This window comes from Punica granatum, chromosome 4 (assembly GCF_007655135.1).
Source record: "Punica granatum isolate Tunisia-2019 chromosome 4, ASM765513v2, whole genome shotgun sequence".
In the NCBI taxonomy this organism is placed as follows: Eukaryota; Viridiplantae; Streptophyta; class Magnoliopsida; order Myrtales; family Lythraceae; genus Punica; species Punica granatum.
In genome coordinates, this window is record NC_045130.1 from 24,883,059 (window position 1) to 24,904,692 (window position 21,634).

A 21,634-nucleotide genomic window follows, 5' to 3' on the forward strand; every position below is an offset into this window, starting at 1 on the left:
CAAACTTTATTTCTAATAAGCCCATTTAAAATGATAATATAATTATTTAATTCTAAATTCCTTCCATTCTCTCCGTTTTCTTTACGGTCTTCCCTCCTTCCATTCCCTTCCCTCCCTTACTAAGCATATCGAATATTGGCATGTTTGGTTTTGGAATTTTTTTTTCTTTTAACTCTACTCCACTGAATTTTACTTATCTTCAATTTAATAATACAATTATTACTTTTTCCTTTTCTTTATTTTTTTAACCATTCAATTCAATTTTTAATACTAAATTCTCTTAATTATTCATAACTATTGATACAATTCAACAACACAATCATTACTTTCTATCAACTATTCATTACTTTTTTTCATAATTCTACAACAAAATTATTACAATCCTAAGTAAATATAATTATTTATGGTTGGTCTGCCCCTTCTATTACAACCCCAAACAAATCCAATATTGTCCGTCCCTTCCCCTCCCTTCTATTCGCTGTCTCTCCCTTCTCCTTATTGAGTTGTATCGGAAGAAGCATATCTGTATGCTTTAGGAACAAATCTGGAAAAGCAAGAGTTTAATTTCTGACGAGGAAAACAATATGATGGTTTCACTTTTTCTAATCTCCAAGCCAAAACTCTTAAATTAGTTAATGTTACAGTGAACCAAACATATAAATATGCATTAAGTCAAAACCAAAGCATCCTAAAGATAAGAAATATCATGCCCGATACATCTTGGTTTCAGGTGAAATTCAAGTATCACTGAATGTTGGATATTGATTAAAAGGATCAAAACGAAATCATCTTGGTTATTAAACATAATATATTAATCCTTAGAAAATAAAATGGTTTCACCTTAATTAGTGTTGGATTGCGAGAAAAATAGAGTACTGTACATATATGAAGACGAAGTAAACCCGATAATATTTTCTGGTGTAGCTAGTTGATATAAAAGCGATTGCGTCTAAATTGTAGGCATACACATAGATCAATTATTAATATGTTATGTATGGGAGAGCAGGGTTGGTGGAATCAGTTGGGAGGGGAGACAAATGCATTTGTCTTTAGCTTTGGGTGGTTCTTCTGTCATCTCTTTCTATTGGGTTGACAAACAACAATGACATCTAGACAAAGCCCAAATGGATGGAAAAAAGAGAAAGGACCACCAAATTGAATTTCTTTATCCCTTTCATAGTGATATTTATTATTCTATTATTTCATAATATATATATGTGTGTGTGTGGAGAGAGAGAGTTTGATTAATTAAGGTGTCACATGGGTTTTGTCCTTTGTAATTTAGCGCAAAAGCGTTGAATCTCTGCATTTTTCAGTCATAATAGAACCTATAAGTTTAGCATAAAAATAAAAAATATAGAAAATTAAGAGCTAATAAATCTCGCATACGAGAATTCGATTCAAAACCTTTTAATTTCGAACCTTTTAATTCCGAATTGACATTCCACATCGCACTAAAATCCTTTCCCCTTGAATCTCTACATTTGATTAAGTAGTGGAATGTGAAATAAAATAGCAGGCGCTAATTAAGTAGCGTTTCTCTTTTGGATTTTCTAACTTAATCTTCATGTTCCTTCTATATATATATATATATATATAATACATGTATACATATATACATATATGTATGCACATGGGTTTTGATGAGTCGATCGGTTTCTTGGTTCTTTCGGATAGCGTTTTCGGATGCCTTTTGCTTGTCCTACCTACGGGGTCACATGTTTCTTTCTCGATTGTGAATATGAGAGCGACATGAGTTCAATTTTAATTGGGCAATTGAATTAGCTAATTCATTAAATTGAAATGGGGTATTACGGTATGTTAGAAAATGTAACATAATAATAGCGTACCATAGTAGATTTTGTGTATTATTATACCAAGACATAGGATTGAGAATATAAGCAAGGATATTTGGTATAGTGACGCTCATTTCTAAATAGAATCAAAAGATTCTAAGATCAATTTTCATTGGCAAGATTTCATAATGTTTTATTTTCCTTCCTTAATTCGTGAAATCTAGAGACCTTCCATTCTAAATCCAGCCAAAAACATACACTTAGGGACTGTCTTTCCAAATTGTACTAAGTTTTTTCTTCTTCGATTTTGAAGGAGACCCATCGGTCTAAGGGAATGAGAAATAATAGCACATAAGAAATCCTACTTGTAGAATTAAATCAAGAATCTCTTATTCGTTGCACTATATAAAACCCCATTGTCAATATTGAGCTATTTTTTACCATTTTGCACAGACATATCTATATATATATATATATATTCGGTGTATGCCATGTTATTCGGAAGCTCATTGACTCCGACTAATCAAGTTCGAGTCAAGTCAGCTTACTAAGGAGTAAAACTCTTCGAGCGTAAATTTTCTCCATCCACAATATTCGAACCCGAGCCTTGCTCAAGGGGAACAAATACCGAACCGCTTGAACCAACCCACTTTGGTGCATAGACAAATATTTAAATATTTTCGAATCTATATATATGTATATAAATTTGAATACAAGTGAATTAAATAGTAACCTAATTGTAATACATATAATTAATTTACGTTAATAAAATATTTATCAAATAAATAAATAATATAATAAATATATATATACATATATATAAATCTATTTTGGTAATTATTTTAAATAATTATTAGTAGACAATTGATCGTATATTTGTTTAGACATATAAAAATTTCTATGTTTGTTTGTTTATTTAAATTTTTTATACTACTGAAATATGATGTAATTTTTTATTTTATATAATTCTATACATTTACTGTAATTATTAATAAATACATTTGAAAAAGGTTCACTTTTAGAGTTAACTATTTTTTCTTATTATAATATAATTCATATAACCATCATAGGATTTGAAAGAATTCATATGGCATATCTTTAACAACGTAAATGTTCTCACATATGTACAGAGTAAATATAATCTATTAATACTAAGTAAATGTGAAAATAGTGAAGAATCTTAAATAAATTAAGTATTTTCATACTATATTAAAATTTATATAATATAAAAAAAAATTTGAATGTTATGTGCATTTGTAACTATAAAATCCACATTAACAGATATTATCAAATTCAGTTCTTATATTATTAATAAATGGCATTTTCTGTTATAATTTTTTATCTATAGAGTCCGTGCAATACTCAACGGTCTAAAAACCCAATCTATATCTATCTATATTATTATTATTATTATTATATTTAGTAAAACAAACTATGCTTGTAATAAGTGTCTTCAATAAATGCAATTAATTTTTGAAATTATTATTATTATTATTTATATATAACAAAATTGACTTGCCAACAAAAATAAATATGTTATAATTAATGAATTGAAAAGTACAAAAAAAATATTGAATTCCAAAATTATGAAAGATAATATAATTTGAAAATAATGAAATACTAATCAAAAAATGGAATTTTCTTTTAATAAAAAGTAAACAATGGACTATTAGATTTTTTTTTTGCTTGAAAATGGTCCGTTAGAGTTATGAAAGAGTTATAACTTTTTATGAATAAATCTGTACATGACTTTCAATTTTATTAGAATGATGTTTTCATTTGATACATAAAATTGATGATCATTAGAATTTTAAGTAAATCAATTCTATATAAGACTTTTTTTTATAAGTCAAAACTATAAAAAACTAATATTATATTTTGATATTACAAATGATTAAATACAATGAATAATAAATGCCGTTAATAAATGCTTTCACTAATCTAAATATTATCAAATAATAATTGTTCTAAATTAATTTTTACATATTATATATTCAGAAAATAAATACATTTAATTTAAAATGATATAATATAATTTCAGTTTAAAGTAATTAATTAATCAAATATAAGAAATAACAATTAAATGTATGAAATCATCAATTTCAAAAAACATTACAAAAATTGTACAAAACAAAATTAGTATATCTAAAATTAGACAGCATGTATGTAATATACGTATATATATATATATACACACACATTGCATTGGCAATAAATAAATATGTAATACATGTTAAATAAAATTATTATCAAAATTTTCACTAGATAAAATAATTTTTTTATATGATTACAAGAGCCTATTAACGTAAAAAAAATTAATGATCGCTAATAAATTAGATTATGTTAAATAATTTAGTGACATGTAAAATATTCTGATATCTTTATTGTCAAAGTTAAAATTTTACTTTATTTGTGAGCATAATTTCATAAAACTAATATGTTTACAAATGCAATTCTATATGACTTAAACCATGTACAACGCACGGGATGAAAGAACAGTTATAATGGAGCTATAACACAGAAGGCGATGACCTAAGGTTCCAAGGTTACTCTTATATAGTTTGATAACCCCAAGGTCCCATGTTCGAATCTCCTCCATGCATTTTTGTCAAAACATTTACTAAAAGTGTGTTCTTTACTTGGGCTTGAGGGACACTGACTTATGTAAACTATACTAGGCCTTTGGTGATGCTACGCTAATGAAGTCAATTCTTGCAGTGATTGTTTAGTTCGTGTGATATGTTTGTGGGTGAACATGAGAGCCCAAACATTGTATAGCGGGGGAGATGAGCTTTCCACCACTGTTGTCCACCATTTTATTCATTAAAAAAGTTATAACTAAACTATTGTTGAACAAGTTCTGAGAAAATATATCGAGTTTAACATTGAATGAAAATGAAAATTAATTACTAGCTAGAAATAGAGTTGGTGTTTGGTTATTTTACTCTGCTTCACTCCAACTTCATTTCAACAACATAATCATTTTTTTTTATCTTTTTTCTCTCATTTTAATAATAATTTTCACATCTACTTTTTTCTAATCATTATTACAATCAATTTCTTAATAATAAATTTCACATCTATTTTTACATTCATATATATATATATATACATATATATTTTTTGTCTTTTAATCTCATTTAATAATATATTCTCATATTTAATTTTCCTAACTATTATTACAACCAATTTTTTGATAATAAATTCTCTTACCTACTATTACTTATTTTGTCTTTAAAGGCTGGAGTGGAATGGAATTGGATTCCAATTCCAAAATACCCGCGCGAAGGCATATTGTCTCGTGTCCCCAGAAATTTTATCCGATTTCGATTTATATTTGGAGTTTCCTGGTTGATACATGATGCATGATTTAATGATAAGAAGATACAAGAATCAAGTGGGGAAGACCCAACCAAAAGATTAGAAAGAAAAAAAGTAGGTAGGACAAAAACCGAAGATCGGATAACAACTTGTGCTGCCGGCCGCACTAACGTTGTCTCCCCAGCTGTGACTTTCTATTCAAAATGTTGTCATTGGTAAATGGGTCTGTTAACTGGATTCAAATATTTTTTTTTCCCTCCAGGTAATACCCTTTAAATAAATTACTAATACAGCAGGCCCAAAAACTAAAAATTATGCAAAAGAATAAAAAAAGGATCAGAACCAAAGTATGTTGACTCAAATCGTTCCATAATTTTGTCTTAATTAAGGTCTTGAATTCGAATTTTGTAAATAAAAAAATTACTTTTAGGTGTGCTTTATCCTTTAGTGATGATCCATCTCGAACTGATTTAATTGAAATCTTTTGACTTTTGAATAAAGAGAGCACATGAAAAAACATGGATTAGAAATTCTTTTAAAAACTTTGAAAGCGGACTTCCTTCAGAGGTCCCTCGGAACGATAAGGAAAATAGCCGGGATGTTACCGACAAAACACATGCGATAATTTTCCTTCGTTAAATAATTAAGAAGCACTTACCAAGGAAAAATATAAGCCATGTTTACTTTAGCTAATGTTCATGCGCTAATATTGTGATTTGATTTTTCCATAAAAAATTTATTGCTCCAATAGTCCAAATTTTGTATAAATTAAAGAAACTCTTTTTATATAATTCTTTTTTTTTTTTGTTATGCATAAACTTTTAAATTTTTCATTAGTCTATTATATATGTACCTCGTGATAATTGTGGAGCTCGCGAGACACGTGATGAATAAGATGGATTTTATGAGTATAATTAGACTCATGAGGCAGCCCGTTATTGATTGGATCGGGTAGGGCAAGACTCATCCAAGGAGAATGGTCTGTGATCCAAGCCCAAGACGAGACCTGATCCAAGCCCATGGCATCACCTGATTTTGGACAGACGTGGAGATTGGGTGGCACAAGGATGGAAGTTGCGGATCATTACCAAACTAAGGTGAGAATGAACATGGACGGCTCTACGATTGGCAAGGATTCTCTATTTCGGGGAACATCTCATATTATTTCTTCCATGAAAGATTTGCCACGTGAAAGATGCTTATGAATGTATTGGCCATAGACGTGCATCGATGGTTTTGCCAATTTCGGGGACTTTCCATGTAAGAGGTAATTCTACAATGATGGCAATGTGAAAATTATTACCTTGATTAGGAAGTTTGTCTCATGTGCTCAATTGGAAAGAGAGGATCGTATGGTTGACTACGTGAAGCCCAAGACTAAGAAAAGTTCTCACATGCACAAGATATGTACACGAAGATGCAAATAGGAAGTCGAATATTGTATGAATGTTCTGGACGTGCATAGATTGTTAATTTCCTTTCCTTGTCTTATCTTTATAATCAGGGATAATGGAGATTTATCTCCACGTTTGCTATACTATTTCTTCATTTTATTAGTCTTAGATATCTAGGGAATAAGTTGAGAGAATATCTCCAAATAGGCAAGTAATTTAGGATAGTGTTTATTTAGTTTCTTCCAAATTAGATGTTTCCCCGATTACGGTATCTTGGGCTCTATCCTAGGTTAAGCCTATATATACTGGTTCGGTATTCATTTGTACTACCTTCGACACAACTACACAACATGCATCTTTAATATATCTTTATGTTCTTTTATCCTGTACACTGCACTTACATATCTACCTTTCCCGCACTTCAATACCATGCACCTCTAATTCCTGCACAACGCCTATCATTCGGCACCTATCCTTTCTACCTCTTTTCGAGCTTCCAAGCTACGAGTTTCCACTCGATCTTAGGTTTCCGGACCTAGGTGCGGCTTCTCTCGGCTTTGCGAGGTCGAGATCCACACGCTATGAATCTTCTGCGGTTCGTGGTTGCATCCCCTCAAGATCGGCTTTTGGGGCCGTCCATTCTATTGAGTCGAGGGTTCCGACCTAAGGACCATATCTTTCGGTTTGTCAAATAGTCGAGCCCCGCATTCAGCCTCTTTATCAGAATTAAGGCTTCCAGGCTGAGGCCAGCATTTCTCAGAGGCCAGTATCTGTCACAGGCCAGCTAAGATTGAGGTCAGTATCTCTCACAGGCTGAGGCTCAACCTTTCCAGTTGAGGTTGTGACCATTATTCTCAAGGTTGGCTTCCAGGCCGCCTTCGTAAAAGTATCGAGCCATTTAATAACTAGCACGCTTGGGAGGATCAAAGAGGCCTTAACCCCATGGTCGCGACATCATCTAAAACTCATCATCATCTACACCTGATCGACATCACCATCACTATCTCGAAAACTTAGCTGCCGACTAGACTTGCGGACCTTAGGGGCCGTGGCACTTTACGTCTTAACCCGGTGAGGACGGCTGGAGGTTTCACCTTACACAGTCTTGGAATAATGCCCTGGCACACCTGATAAACTCAACATCTCCACGCGTCAGTTGGAGAGTGTAGTGCGCAATCTAGGTGAAACAAAATCACTATACCACCACATTTAATGATGTAGAACGAGCAAGTTTGCCAATTTCATACGAAAGGCCCGGTCCTTGATTTGAGTGCTATTTGGTGCCCTTAATGAGATTTCTAAATAGGACACCATGCCGGCCGAGGAAACACTTTCTGATCAGGGAGCAAGTATGAAATGCCATTTTAAACTTCAAAAAATATGAACAGACGCTTTTGTCCTTGGCGTTTAATTGAATTTTCTATCTGACATACACATATTGCCTCCTCCCCTGCATTTTCAACTGTCGCGGCTGCCATTGCCCCGATGCTCCACCTCCAACGGCGAGATCGACCTCCCCCAACTGATCTGGGACTCGACAAAGCCAAACATGCTGTCACATTGGCCTGATATATTATTGTTAGGGAGTTATGGTTGACTCTGAATCAACCCCCTTAGCTCATGAGGGAGGTGAGAGGGCTTCAGAGTCAGAGAGCCTATGCTCGCCAGCGACTCAACAAGTTATGAACGGTCCAAAATCCTGAGCTCGTGGGAGAGCCGAGGGGCCTAGGGAGCAATCAATGTGTGAGAGAGAATATCTCGGGACTTTTTTTTCCTTAAATTTTATAATCATATCGTATATTTTTTTTTGGCTAGTAGATATTTTGTACTTTTACTTAAGTAAGACTTCGATTTTGTGACTATTTCCTTATTTATAAGGTGATTGAAGAGTTAAAAAAAAGACACAGATTCTTTTTTTAAATATCATATAATTTAAAATAAAAGAGAGATATTCAATTTCTCCGCTCTTTTCTCTCATGTGTCAATATTTCATTATTCTACTCTCTTTTCTCTCAACTTCCAAATTCCACGTTCCATCATATTGCATTTATTTTTTTTCTCACAATTGATTTTTTTTATTCCTCTTTCAAATCAATCCATCCATTTATGAGCATAACAAAATAATTATTACAGTCACTGCGCGGTAAGTACGGATAAAATCTTAGTATATTTTAAAATAAATTATAAGAGTAGTAGCAGCACTTTTGTGGTGCTAGCTACTCTGTTTAAAAAAGAAAAAAAACCCGCTGTTTTTAATAATTATATTAAAATATTCTAAAATAAATAATTGTAACAAATTAAGGGCATTTTGGTCTTTGCAAGTCTTTCGTTCTCCACTTATTTTAATCGTGCATTTTCTCCTGCCAAACTATGGAAAAGTTTTCATTATTTTTCATGTCTATTTTTTGCAAATTCATTTCCACGTGAATTTCATTTCCTGACAATTCCATTCTTCACTATCAAACCTGCCGTTAGATTTTTGCCAATATCCATTGTCATCATTATCTATATTCTATATTATACAGTAAAACTAACTAAAGTTTGCATTAAAGATCATATTAAATAGGATCAAAATAATCAATCCATATATATGCATGCTACTTTATTGGACTAATGTATTGCACGGATTTTATAAAGAAAATTTCATTAACAAAAGTTAAATATGGAAATAATAATTGGTATAGATTTATAGTATGTATGGTAAATTCAATCATGTGATAGAAAAATATTTTTTTAAGTAAAAAATTCATGTAATATATTGATATATATAATTTTATATGTCAATTTAACTTATGCCAAAATAAACTTATAATCCCAAAAACAACCAAAATCATTTTCACATTTGATGAAAGGAAAATCCTCTTAGCACCTATAAAATTTTAAACTTCACTGTAAGCAATGCTTTATTCTTATTCATATTCTCTAATAAGCTTAGAGAGAGAAGGGGAGGGCGAGCAGATCGAACAGGACACTGCCCTCAAACTACAACACCCCCCAATCAAGATTGCCGGCAATCGAGGTCACCACATCACTCCCGATGAGAGCAACAACAACACCAAACTGCTCATCTTTTCCTCGCTGCTCCCAGATCTTTCTCTTCTTCATCTCAAATCGGATAGCCACCATCTCGAAGAGGATGGTGGCTATCGAAGTCGAGATAAAGAAGAGGAAGATATGGGAGCACCGTTGAGTTCGGGGGTGAAAGAGGAAGAGCCAACTGTCTTGGTGTTACTGCTACTTTCGTCGGAGAAGAAACTCGTTGAGAGTGAGGTGGTAATGGCGATGCATGCTAGTGATGGTGAAGAACAAGAGGTCACGAACAAAATGGGGGCTATCGAAGTTGAGATGAAGAAGAGGAAGATATCGGAGTAGCCGTTGTGTTCGGTGGTGAAAGAGGAAGAGACAAGTAGCCCAGTGTTGCTTCTGCCCTCGTCGAGAGTGACGGTGATGGCAATGCTGCTGATGATGGAGAAGACAGTAGTTCGCGAAGACCATGATGGTTGTTAAAGTCTAGATAAAGAAAAGGAAGATATGGGTTTGGTTGGAGGCATGTGGTTGGACGTGTTTCAACAGAGGGAGGAGAACATCGGGACAAGGAGAAGTAGCCGGGGGATGAAAAAGGCGGTCGAAGCTCATGGTGGCGCCGATCGAAGACGGAAAAAGGTGGTCATTCCCATGGCTGTTGTGCTCTTCCTTTCTTCTTCTCCCTATCGTTTCCAAAGGTTTCCTTCTTTTGGGTAAATCACATCGTACCTCACAACATTTTAAAGATTTTCACCATATAACACATATGAAAAATTGCAGAAGAAGAGAGTCAAAGAGTAGATTCGAAAAGCGTGGTCAGAGGCGTGATGATCACTTTCCTTAAGGTGATTATCGCATCCACTATGAAGAGTTTGTCGCAAGAACTTCAATAACAGTATAACATCTAGTATACAACATGACCACTAAAATCTTCGTGCGACAAGAACATAGATCTCTTCTTGAAACTTCTCGAAGATATTATTGGGGAGAGAAACAGAGAGAAAGAGAGGAGATAATGAGTTTGATGTTCCTTAATTAATTCCTTAACCCCAGTTGTGTTTGTATTTATAAGGAGTATTCGTGCTCTTTCGGATGTGTTATGTCATTTCACACACCGTCACAATTTTTCATAAAGAAACCATTGTCACAACGTCCAAAAACCTAAGTTGCCACTCCAAGTATTTTGACTTTGACAGTACGTTTTGTGTTGCAACGAATAAAAAAAATTGGAGTTGCAACTCCGAGTAATTTGACTTTGGACAGTACGCTTTTGTGTCGCAATTCTACTCCACTATATTCCACTTATTTTTAATTCAAAATTACAATTATTACTTTTTTTTCCTTTAATTTTTTAACTATTTAATTTAATTTTTAATACTAAATCCTCTCAATTATTTATTATTTTTTTCACAATTCAACAACGCAATCATTACTTCCTCTTAACTATTTATTATTATTTTTTTCATAATTTAACAACACAATAATTACAAACTAATTAAAATCAAAATTAAACTCTACTCAACTCTAAAACCAAATACAACCTTAGAGTTCCAACCCTGACCATTTTGACTTTCTCGTGCGAATTTCGAATTACTTCTTCCTCTCACAAGTCACAATCAATATTAATAATTTTATAATAAAAATATCATGCAATCCAGTGAAAATGTTACAATATGTTACGTGGTGAAAATTACCAAAACATCGTGCTGTATGATATAATTTATCCTTAGTAATTTTAGGGGTCGATGAAATTGAGGAGGTCAAGTCGTAACATTTGAAATTTTATGCTAGACATTGCTCCTCGGAGGTGGCCGGATCAACTTCTATTAAATGTAGACTCTCCCTTCCGAGTTCGGAGTCGGAGCTTTGGATCTTTGATGGTCTCCCTGAGAATCCTGCTCAGAGCTCAGGCGATCTCCGAGCTCCATCACCCAAGATTCCCGTCTCTGGAATCCCTTCGTCGCCTCATCCATGTATCCAGGCACAGTTCTGTTCCCACTTCTTCTTCTTCTTCTTCCTCACCTCAGTCTACAGTCAGAGCTATCTGTGCAATGGTCTGCGAGTCCTTCTACAATCAAGCCCACGTGAGATCATCGTCCCCTCCCAGGCTTAGTTTGGCCATCACTTCTGATTCTTTGACCCACGAGCAGGTCATCACTGTGGTCGCTTCTTTGGCCCATGAGGCCGGTTCCATGGCGGCGCTCAGCTTCTTCTACTGGACAATTGGGTCTGATAAGTTCGCCCTTTTCATGAGGCTGTACATAGTCTGTGCTAAGTCTTTGATTGGGAATGGTAATTTGGAGAGAGCCCGGGAAGTCGTGCAGTGCATGGTAAGGAATTTTGCCCACGTTGGGAGGTTGAGCGAGGCCGTCGATATTTTGTTTGAGCTGCAGAGGGAGGGTTTTGTTCTCACCGTCCCAGTGATGAATTTCGTTGTAGGTTTGGCCTGTGAATTGGGGCTTATTCGGTATGGTGAGAATGTGTTTGACGAAATGTGTAAGAGAGGAGTTTGCCCTGATGCCATCAGTTACAAATCGATGGTCATTGCTTATTGTCGAGCGGGTCGGGTACTTGAAGCAGATGCTTGGCTCGGCAAGATGATAGAAAGGGACTATCGGGTAGATAATGCAACTTGTACCTTGATCATCAGGGCATTTTTGGGCAAGGGTCTTACGCACCGGGCAGTGTGGTACTTTGAGAAGATGATTGAGGCGGGTCTGAAACCGAACGTGATCAACTTCACCTGTCTCATTGATGGGCTGTGCCAAAAGGGCCACATCAGGCAGGCGTTTGGGTTGCTTGAGGAGATGGTCAGGAAAGGTTTGAAGCCCAATGTTTACACTCACACGGCCCTCATTGATGGTCTTTGCAAGAAGGGTTGGACGGAGAAAGCCTTCAGGCTCTTTCTTAAACTTGTCTGCAGTGAGAACTACAAACCAAACGTACAAACATACACTGCCATGATCAGTGGATACTGCAAGGAGGAGAAGCTGAATCGGGCAGAGATGATGTTCAGGAGAATGAGGGAACAGGGAATACTTCCTAATGTTAACACGTACACGACACTGATTGATGGCCACTGTAAGGCAGGGAATTTCGAGCGAGGGTATGAGTTGATCGATTTAATGTCTGAAGAGGGTTTGAACCCTAGTATCTGCACATACAATGCACTTATCGATGGACTGTGTAAGAGGGGAAGGTTCGAAGAGGCTAATAAGCTACTTAAGAAATGTTTCCAAAGAGGTCTTGAACCTGATATGTTCACATACACTATTCTCATACATGAGCTGTGCAAGAGGGTGAAGACGAAGCATGCCCTGGCACTCCTCTGTAGGATGGATAAGATTGGGATGCAGGCAGACATTCACATATATACAATATTAATTTCTGCCTTTTGTCGGCAGAAGAGAATGAAGGAAAGCGAGCAGCTCCTTGCGGAAGCCATCAGGCTTGGTTTCTTACCAACAAAGGAAACTTACACATCTATGATATGTGGGTATTGCGGGGACGGAAAGGTTAGTCTGGCAGTTCAGTTTCTCCATAAGATGAGCCGCCATAATTGTGTCCCTGATAGCATTACTTACGGTGCATTAATCAGTGGGCTCTGCAAGGAGGGGAAGTTGAGTGAAGCGAAGAGGCTCTATGACACAATGATAGATACAGGGCTTTCTCCATGTGAAGTTACTCGAGTTACAATAGCTTATGAATACTGCAAAAGAGATGATTCGGCAACTGCTTTGCTGCTGTTAGAGACCCTAGAGAAGAAATTATGGGTTCGAACAGTAAACACACTGGTGAGGAAGCTCTGCAGTGAGAAGAAGGTAGGTATGGCGGCACTATTCTTCCATAGGTTAGTCGATAAGGAGCCGAGAGTCGATCGCATTACCTTAGCCGCATTCATGACTTCATGTTATGAGAGCAATAAGTATGCTCTTGTTTCTGATCTTTCTCAGAGGATTTCTAAAGGAATTGGGTGACAATTCATAGTTTAGTGGTGGAGTTCCCTCTGCACTTGCTAGAGCTGCAGGTTGATCAATGGTGCAAGTAGATTAGCAATTCTTAGGAGTTGAACGACTTGGGAAATAATCTTAGGGGTCAAGCCGTGAGCAAACTTTGTTAGGCTGATGTCTTTGTTGGTTTCCCCTTACAAAGTTTTATTTGGAGCAGAGATAAAATAGCTCAACCACGCAGTTTGCCAGCAAAACTCATGTAAATCGGTTTATGGCTTTCAACGAAGGTAATCGAAGTGATTTTCATACCTTACCCAAAGAGAAGTGATTGTGATACAAGAAGGGACTGGATTAGGGGATCGGAAGGCCCGTCAAGGATCAAAGGTTTCTTATGGTCAGGGGGTGATCTTTGAAAGGCCTGTCAAGGATCAAAGGTTTCTTATGGTTTGGGTGGTGATCTTTGAACGCTTGTTGATCATCATGAGCCAAGGAATTGGAGCGGCACTTCTATTAAGGATCATCCTAGCCGAGAAATTACAACATGTTCTTAGAGCAATCAATCACGTTATAGAGAATGCCAAGCCAACTGTGGACTGAACAGAAGATTGTGGGCCTTACAGTTAAACTGCAGTGGGTGTCTGGACAACGTGGTAAGGTTTCAAGTTTGTGAAGATTGTCGTGATTGGTATATAGCTTTTGTTTTAGATGTCTGTCATGTTCGATTAGAGTGGTCATTTTATGTCGAGGATCCATCTCCAAAAGTTACTGGGAAGGGTCCTCTTTATTGTCTCTCCCCCACACGATTATTTGGGCGCAGAAATCACGTTACCAAGTTTTTTTTTCCCCCATCCATTGCAAACAAATAATTCACTTGAGCTTCCTCGAACAAGTGCCAAACTAGGCATGTAACTTCCACGACACACGTAACCGAATAGCGTGAACAACTACAAGAAGTAGAACAATACAAGAACAGGCCTAGATACATAGATATCTCAATTTATAGGGGGAGAAAGAATAATCTAAATTTACAGAAACGGGGGCAGGTAAAGTGGGGGGAAAAAACAAAAAAAAACACTGTTAGTGTTGGGAGGAAGAACAGCCGATTGGAAAACATAAGACCTCATCTTCGGAAGTGAATGTTAACTGACGGCTGCAAATATGGAGTCTGCTGGATGGAAAGAGCAAGGGGCAAAAATGGGTGGAATAGGAAAGAGATCCTTTTAGTCCGAGTATCAGCGTTCCCCGCTTCAGGACCTAAAGAGCACAACAAACTTTCTAATACTAATCTAAAGATACAGAAAAGACATTCAGCATGAAACAATGACACATTATTTGCAGAGAGATTTATGTCTGAGAACAATCTCTCTTCCTTTAGGGTACAACAGTCGATATGAGTGGGATGTGCGATATAAGGGTGTTTCTAATTCATTGTGTAATATATAGAGGCAAAGTTTTAACCTTGGATGCTCACAATGAATTTCATTCCACTGTTTCCACAAAATTCTTTGATTGGAGTGATGATATTATGGCAGAAACCATCAATGTCTAACTGGACGATTTAGGGTTTAATATTTACTTCAATTTTAGCACTTTCACATAAGGCAGAAAGGATATGCATACCAGGTTTAATCTTAAACTTGAGGGTGCAAGGTCGTCTTCGCGTAATGAATTTGATGGGATGATCTGTTGACAGCCTGTTCCGATCAGTTGCAGAAATTAACTGCAACAACCAGAGAAACCTACCTGTGTCAGATATCCTCAAACAAGAGCAAGAGCACACAGGTGCCCTATCTGAAGTGAAACTACAAAATAAGTTGTAAAACAGACAGTTAACGATGTAGGATATTGTGTAGGATGCTAACTTTGCAATTGACACTTTTAACCCATGTAACAATTTGTTCTTTTTTTAATAGCTAAAAGTCATCAAATAATCTGAATAATACTTCTGCAACCTTTTAAAAGGTCTAGCTTTGAGGTTCAAATTTCCAAAAAGACAATCTTCCCTAACACTGCTTGCAGCAAGTAGGCTGGGTGATGAGCCACCCCCCAAAAAACTGGGTAAGCATACCTTAAATTGCAGTCCTTACACATTAAATGGACAAAAATGTGGAAAAGTGGACAGAGAATATAAGGAGGATCGGAAGGGTGATTTAAGGCTAACCTTTTCATCAAACCGAAACAGTGATTGATCAAAGTATGGAGAAGGGCTTTGTGACTGACAGGTGTAAGCTACAGAACCCAGCATTTTCTTCACAAACTGTAAAAACCTAGACAATGTTGATTTATGCTTGTAGGAGATGCAAAGAAAACTATGAGGACTACGAACTATATATCCAAATCTTACAATACAGCTTCATATAGCGGGAAATTGTACAAACAAAAAACTCTGGCGAGATGAAGAACCTGAGGAAAGCTGTTAGCCTTGGCTTTAATGGACTTCAATTGCTCCAAAGCGTGAATATTGTTTGACTGCGATGAAATAAACCTCATGTAGAGAGGGGTTCCTGATGCCACGTGGAAATGGTCGCAGAACTGCTCAAAGAATTGATAAAGCTCCTCTGACGAATTCTACAAGTAGGATATACTCAGTAGAATGAAATCTAAACTCTAAGATGATAACAAGCAGTTGAATGATTTGAGAGCAGTAGCTACCTGATAAAATGCAACAATTTCTGTTGTCTCCATGTTATATACGGCAAAAAATGCTGGGTGGTGATCTGCATTTCGTGACAGCTGCAAGCATGAAATTCCAGTTCAACATGCTTGAGCCAAAGAATTTTCATAGAACAAAAAAGTCCAGGATAAAATAGTTCTCTGGTGACGTAAAGCATATTTCCATTATCTTATTGGTCACTGTCTCGTCTTACCAAACGAGACAGATCTCTTCTTAGTCATTGTTAACTCTGGGAAAGGAAAATAAGAAAAGGATAAGCAGAGTCCTCACCCATCCATCTACACTGCCAAACTTAATGAGCAAATGGTGCCTGTCCAAGAATTGTACCTGCCAAAAACTTAATATAAGTACACTTGAAAGGAATTTACGGGATACGATCGTACCATGAACTAAGGAAAATGATGTTAGTTAATGCGCATTATCTATATTTAAGACAATACCTTCCAGATTATCAAGTCAACGTAATCTTGAAAATGGAAGAAGAACTTCTTCTTCAAGGAATGGATCCTCTGGTAAAAAAAAGAACTTCTGTTAAAGCAGGTAATACATTTAACGAAAATTGATTGAAACAGTACATTAGTTGAGAAAGATCAGCTTGCATCGAAGATCAGGACATAATATTATTAATATTACCCAACAAGAGTAGGGGGAACATCCAGAGAGAGATAGAAGATAAAAAATATTGTTACGGCAATGAAAATATCGGGTAAACAAGCGGTGCCAACCAGATCCACAACAAAACATGAAGTAGGCCATTTGACTGCAACATGAAGTTGGCAATTTGACTGCCTAGGGGAAATCATAACTTGAAGAGAGATTGCACAGTAAGAAGCCATCTCCATTGATCATAGCCAGAGCATTCAATTTCATCTGTTTAAATGCCTAAACCTGCGTACTGGGATAATAATCCATTTAACATGGGGCTCCCTATATAAGCAACATCAAACATTTAAAGCCATGTGAAAACCATTGTGGAACCCCGGAGATATCATGTCCAAAAGAACCCAATCCTAAAACCTTCTGAAGCATTTCATAGAATTCCTATGCCCACCAACCGGAGATGAATCTCATTGTGGAATCCCAGAGACCTGAAGAAAAGCTTATTTCCAGAATCCCACAAACAAGCTTGAAGGAACAATTCATTTCGTGACAATGGATGTTGCTTCCTTACTGGGGGATATCAACCGAAAAGGTGATAGATTGAATGGTCGCAAGAACGAATGATAAAGCCTCATAATCATAATCTAACGTATTAGTTGCCAAGTTCCAGCAGCTTTCAAATCCAAATCCTCAAACTTAGCAACGGTAGAATGCAATTTCTTTTTGTTGACAAAAAGGAAGCATCAGTATGTCCTAATTTATAGCCAATGTACATGTTGATCTTAATGTGTTTTTACAAGGACCAACCATGGTGGGCAGATGCTACAAGTTACCAAAATACTTTTTTGAAAAAAAGAAAGAGAAAAGAAAAGTTCTACACTCATAACACATACCAGTAGCCGACAAAAGTACACGGGCCCATGAAAACTATTCAGGTGATTACTGCATATTAAAGCAAATAAAACAACCCATCAAATTGCAAGCAATTCATCCATATATGCTCGTAAAGGATTCTTTAGTTGAGTCAGAAGCCGAGAGGTTTGATTCAGTGATTGCTTAATTATGCCACCTTTGGTATGAATTTATCAATTGAGTCTAAAACTAAACAATATGCCAAAGTGGAAACTCAAAAATCTAACCAGAGTGTCATCGGACTCTTCATGCCATATTCCTCGGAACACAAATGAAAGCAGGCGCTGTTTGAGGCCACTCAAGAAGGTACTGTCTAATGACTGTCTATGATGCAAACCAGCATCAGCGCGATCCCCTGACAACTGATGCACATAACATCTGAAGATTAGAGGAGTTTTAGTTGCAATTTCAGTCAATCTCACTAATGTAAATATTCCTATATTCTGAAACATTCATATAATTTGGTGAAACAGATTGTTTGTCCAAACTCTTTACTAATTCAGTTAAAACACGTTCTAATATCATATATAACTATACCAATGTAGGTCAGATTTACAAATTTCAGGCTAATTGCATTCATGAGACAAAATCAATATAAAAGTAACATTATGATCATGAAAATGTCATCAAAATGATACCAAACAGTATCTAAAACTGGCATAGTATAGTTTCAATGAAGGTAATTGTACGCTCCCACCTTTTTTTTTTCTTTTTTTTTGGTAAATGTACTGCTCCTACCTAAACTTTTTCGTATCTTAACACTCCCTATACAGTACTTTATATAATCTAAAGGAATTTGTAGTAGACCCTGGATGAGAAAATATAATATTCCGGAAGCAATATTTGTCTTTGATGAACTAAGTCCAGCAGTTTATCTAACATGGAATCCTTTTACAGCATTTTGAGACACTTAAGCAGTTTCCAATTTCTCTCAGAAGGTGCATGGTATATTAAGTTTCATCCAAAGTATTCTTTTTACATGTTTTGCACCAAAACACCTGTTGAATGTAAATGGGAAAAACCAGATGAACGAAAATTGCATTGACCTAGCACTAGAAAGTACAACCATCGAAAGTACAGATGGAAGAAAAATACTTGCCTGAGCATTAGAGTTGAGAAAGAGCTCATCATCTTCACGACAGAATAGCCCAATAGCTCTTACATCAACTAGGTTCCCCGATTCTCGAATTTGAAGTATGTGTATGGTTTGAAACCGAAGAGAGACGATTGCCAATAAATTATCATACAGGAAGACTCCCATATTATGACTTAAATTAACAAAATCATTGTGAAACACCTTCTTATCCAGTATGTCTCCATTTTCCAATCTAAATAATAACCCCCAAAAAAAAAAGTCATAAGAATGTCCACTAACAGAACTATTATTTCCTAATAATTATTTGACAAGCAGAGAGCACTTTCATGAGAAAGTAGACATACCTTATGAGATAAAAGGTTATCTTCTCTACTAAAGGGACCCCAGGTATTGCTCCTTCAAATGCAGGCGCATCATGAATTGGTGGGGTAGTAGATGTAAAGATACCAAACTGATTACTCTCCATGTAAAGGAAGAAATCTTTGAAGATGAGTTCATTACTTGAAGCAAGAGACACACAGGACTGTTGGGTAAAAAAACTGTCGAATCTCCTTGCTTTCGGGGGAAGATCATGATTACAATCCTCCTCTCTGCACGAGAATGATAACCACCGTGGTCTATAAACAATGAGTTCTTGCTGGTTCCTGCTGAAACTTATGAGGAACTGACCATCGTCAGTGAACTTTCGAAAAAAATGATCTGGACATTCAATATCATATATAGTGTGGCTTGGAACTAGATTTTCATAGAACTCTCTAGCAGAATGTACCTGCAATCAGCAGATTTGATTAAGCCCAAGCATAAGTTGTCTGTAAGTAGAATACATTTATCTCACAATATAACACCCAGAAAAAAAAGGGAAAAACGAGGAAACAATATAATATTTTAGAAATATTTCTCTCCTTCGAACTGTGCAATTTCTCGGGCTTCTACACATCTAAGGGCATATCTAATTGTTGTAATAGCTCAAGCGTTATAAAGGAAATTGACTTGCGTGATACCTAAAGCCAGGAATAAGCCAAACATTTCAAAAGCATCAGTGAATGAGATTGTAGGAATCGACATCCGAAAAGACAATGCAAAGTATCATCATCATCATCATAATTCCGTTGGAAAACTCTCCTTCGAACTGTGCAATTTCTTGGGCTTCTACACATCTAAGGGCATATCTAATTGTTGTAATAGCTCAAGCGTTATAAAGGAAATTGACTTGCGTGATACCTAAAGCCAGGAATAAGCCAAACATTTCAAAAGCATCAGTGAATGAGATTGTAGGAATCGACATCCGAAAAGACAATGCAAAGTATCATCATCATCATCATAATTCCGTTGGAAACAACACTCCCCCTAACCCCCAAACCAAGAAAGAATGAAAAAAAAAAAAAAAAAGAAGAGAGAGTCACGTTTTGATAGTAATTAGTCCTTTGAACATTTTTTGTTTTGTTTTTTGGATAGGTATTAGTCCTTTGAACATGTTAAGCCGTGGATGTGTTTCAAAGTCACTTAACACATTGATCATTACATAATACATTTTCTGTAAAAGGGTTCATTTAAATAAAATTTTCCAACATTGCTGACCTCACGGGCCAAGACTATAACAAAGTTTAGATACATTATTGTTCTCAACCATGTTATAAGAATGGACACGAAAACATGGTATCATATACATACAGCAAAACACTGTACAATTCCCCCAACTCTGTAACAGAAAATCGCTTGCTCCCCACTTCAAGTGACCTAAACGAAGCATAAGTACTATACTGGGAGGACAGAGAGAGAGCGGTATAGAGGGAAATACACTGGTGCCAGGAGGAGGAGTACGAATTTGCCGTTCGAATACCCTGGCAGCAACATTGCTGCTCCTGAACATTATCCACCCACAGCCCCTGAAATTCATAAGCCCAAACCAGAAATTACCTCACCGCAAAGAAAATTCCAGTTCCGTGGTGAATCAAAGAAGCTAGTTGATCAGCAGCGACACAGTACCTATGCCCTGGGGCCAACCGAGTCACTTCCTCCACAGAGATGATCAATAGCAGTTTTTCACCGAACAAGAAGCAGCGAAGCCGTCGGACAGATAGCAAGGGTCTTGAAACGAACCATCGACCATCTCCATAGGAGACAGGGAGGGGATTGAAGCTCTCTCAGTCGAACAAGGTAGCAGCAAGCAGGGAAGGGGATCGAAGCTCTCTCACTCGAGTGTCTTTCAGTCCTCTCTGTTAGTCCTCTTCTTCTTCTTCTTCCTACTCCTCTTCGGCTCAAGAGGATAATTCTTTCCTTCCCCTACAGTTTATCGGCGGTCTCAATATGATCCTTGGATATGATGATTTTCCAATGGGTAAATCACCAAAATAAATAAATAAAATAAACCTCAAACTTTGTATTTTGCATCAATTTTAGCACGCATTATTTTTTTATCGTGAAAATTCATCAACTATCATTTTGATATCAATTTTAATACAACGTAAAATTTTCAGTCAATTTTGCCATATTTGTTGACGCGAACTCCATGTGGCTCATGGTGGTTGCTCAAGTGGGCCCAAAAGATTTTTCCTAATAAAATTATTTTTAAAAAAAGGAAAAAGAAAAGAAAGAAAGAGCAAAACTCTAATTTAGAAAAAGAGGAGGGGAGCTTGCCGGTGGCAGAGGCCTTGCCAGCGGCCACCATCCCTATTAAAGTCCGAAAAGCTCTCGAACACGTGCCTCTCTCGTGCATCCCACAAGCCTCGAACCTCCACGGGCGTAACACAATCAACCTGCGAAAAGGGAAGTATCGAAGATGGAATATTACTGTACAAGAAATTAAAGAGAATTAAACTTAGGGCTTTAAGCATACCTAAAAGGTATCTATAGGAATGGTGAGATAT

At 36.3% G+C, this 21,634-nt stretch overlaps 2 protein-coding genes across 4 annotated transcripts; one reads left to right on the forward strand and one right to left on the reverse strand.

Annotated features, from left to right (window-relative positions):
- Window positions 1-9,234: 9,234 nt before the first annotated feature.
- LOC116203106 (pentatricopeptide repeat-containing protein At4g19890) lies at window positions 9,235-14,328 on the forward strand. 2 transcript variants are annotated; one of them, XR_004156208.1, is made up of 2 exons: window positions 9,235-10,174; window positions 10,316-10,835. XR_004156208.1 is itself a non-coding variant. In XM_031534768.1 (2 exons), exon 2 carries the CDS (start codon window positions 11,413-11,415, stop codon window positions 13,510-13,512), a length of 2,100 nt encoding a protein of 699 aa, XP_031390628.1. In that variant the 5' UTR covers window positions 9,474-10,174; window positions 11,327-11,412; the 3' UTR covers window positions 13,513-14,328. The 2 variants fall into 2 exon arrangements, 1 of the variants encoding a protein (XP_031390628.1); XM_031534768.1 differs by lacking the exon at window positions 10,316-10,835 and adding an exon at window positions 11,327-14,328 and having other exon boundaries at window positions 9,474-10,174.
- A 9-nt stretch (window positions 14,329-14,337) lies between these two features.
- On the reverse strand, window positions 14,338-21,065 carry LOC116203107 (light-mediated development protein DET1). 2 transcript variants are annotated; one of them, XM_031534770.1, is made up of 12 exons: window positions 20,754-21,063; window positions 20,566-20,653; window positions 19,112-19,536; window positions 18,771-18,999; window positions 17,899-18,033; window positions 16,600-16,668; window positions 16,430-16,486; window positions 16,138-16,218; window positions 15,889-16,053; window positions 15,647-15,742; window positions 15,106-15,205; window positions 14,338-14,739 (listed from the first exon to the last, which is right to left on the reverse strand). In XM_031534770.1, the coding sequence occupies exons 2-12, from the start codon at window positions 20,635-20,637 to the stop codon at window positions 14,606-14,608; spliced, it is 1,563 nt and encodes a 520-aa protein (XP_031390630.1). In that variant the 5' UTR covers window positions 20,638-20,653; window positions 20,754-21,063; the 3' UTR covers window positions 14,338-14,605. The 2 variants fall into 2 exon arrangements, with proteins under 2 accessions (XP_031390630.1, XP_031390631.1); XM_031534771.1 differs by lacking the exon at window positions 15,647-15,742 and having other exon boundaries at window positions 20,754-21,065.
- Between the last annotated feature and the right edge of the window lie 569 nt (window positions 21,066-21,634).

What these genes read in the sequence shown, in the direction of transcription:
- LOC116203107 (XM_031534770.1), bottom strand. Translation starts at nt 20,637, where the DNA reads ATGTTCAGGAGCAGCAATGTTGCTGCCAGGGTATTCGAACGGCAAATT. An exon ending in CTCCTCCTCCTGGCACCAGT is followed by an intron (nt 19,537 to 20,565) that starts GTATTTCCCTCT and finishes TGCTGATTGCAG; the next exon opens with GTACATTCTGCTAGAGAGTT. An exon ending in TTGGCAGTGTAGATGGATGG is followed by an intron (nt 16,219 to 16,429) that starts GTGAGGACTCTG and finishes TCATGCTTGCAG; the next exon opens with CTGTCACGAAATGCAGATCA.
- LOC116203106 (XM_031534768.1), top strand. Translation starts at nt 11,413, where the DNA reads ATGGTCTCCCTGAGAATCCTGCTCAGAGCTCAGGCGATCTCCGAGCTC.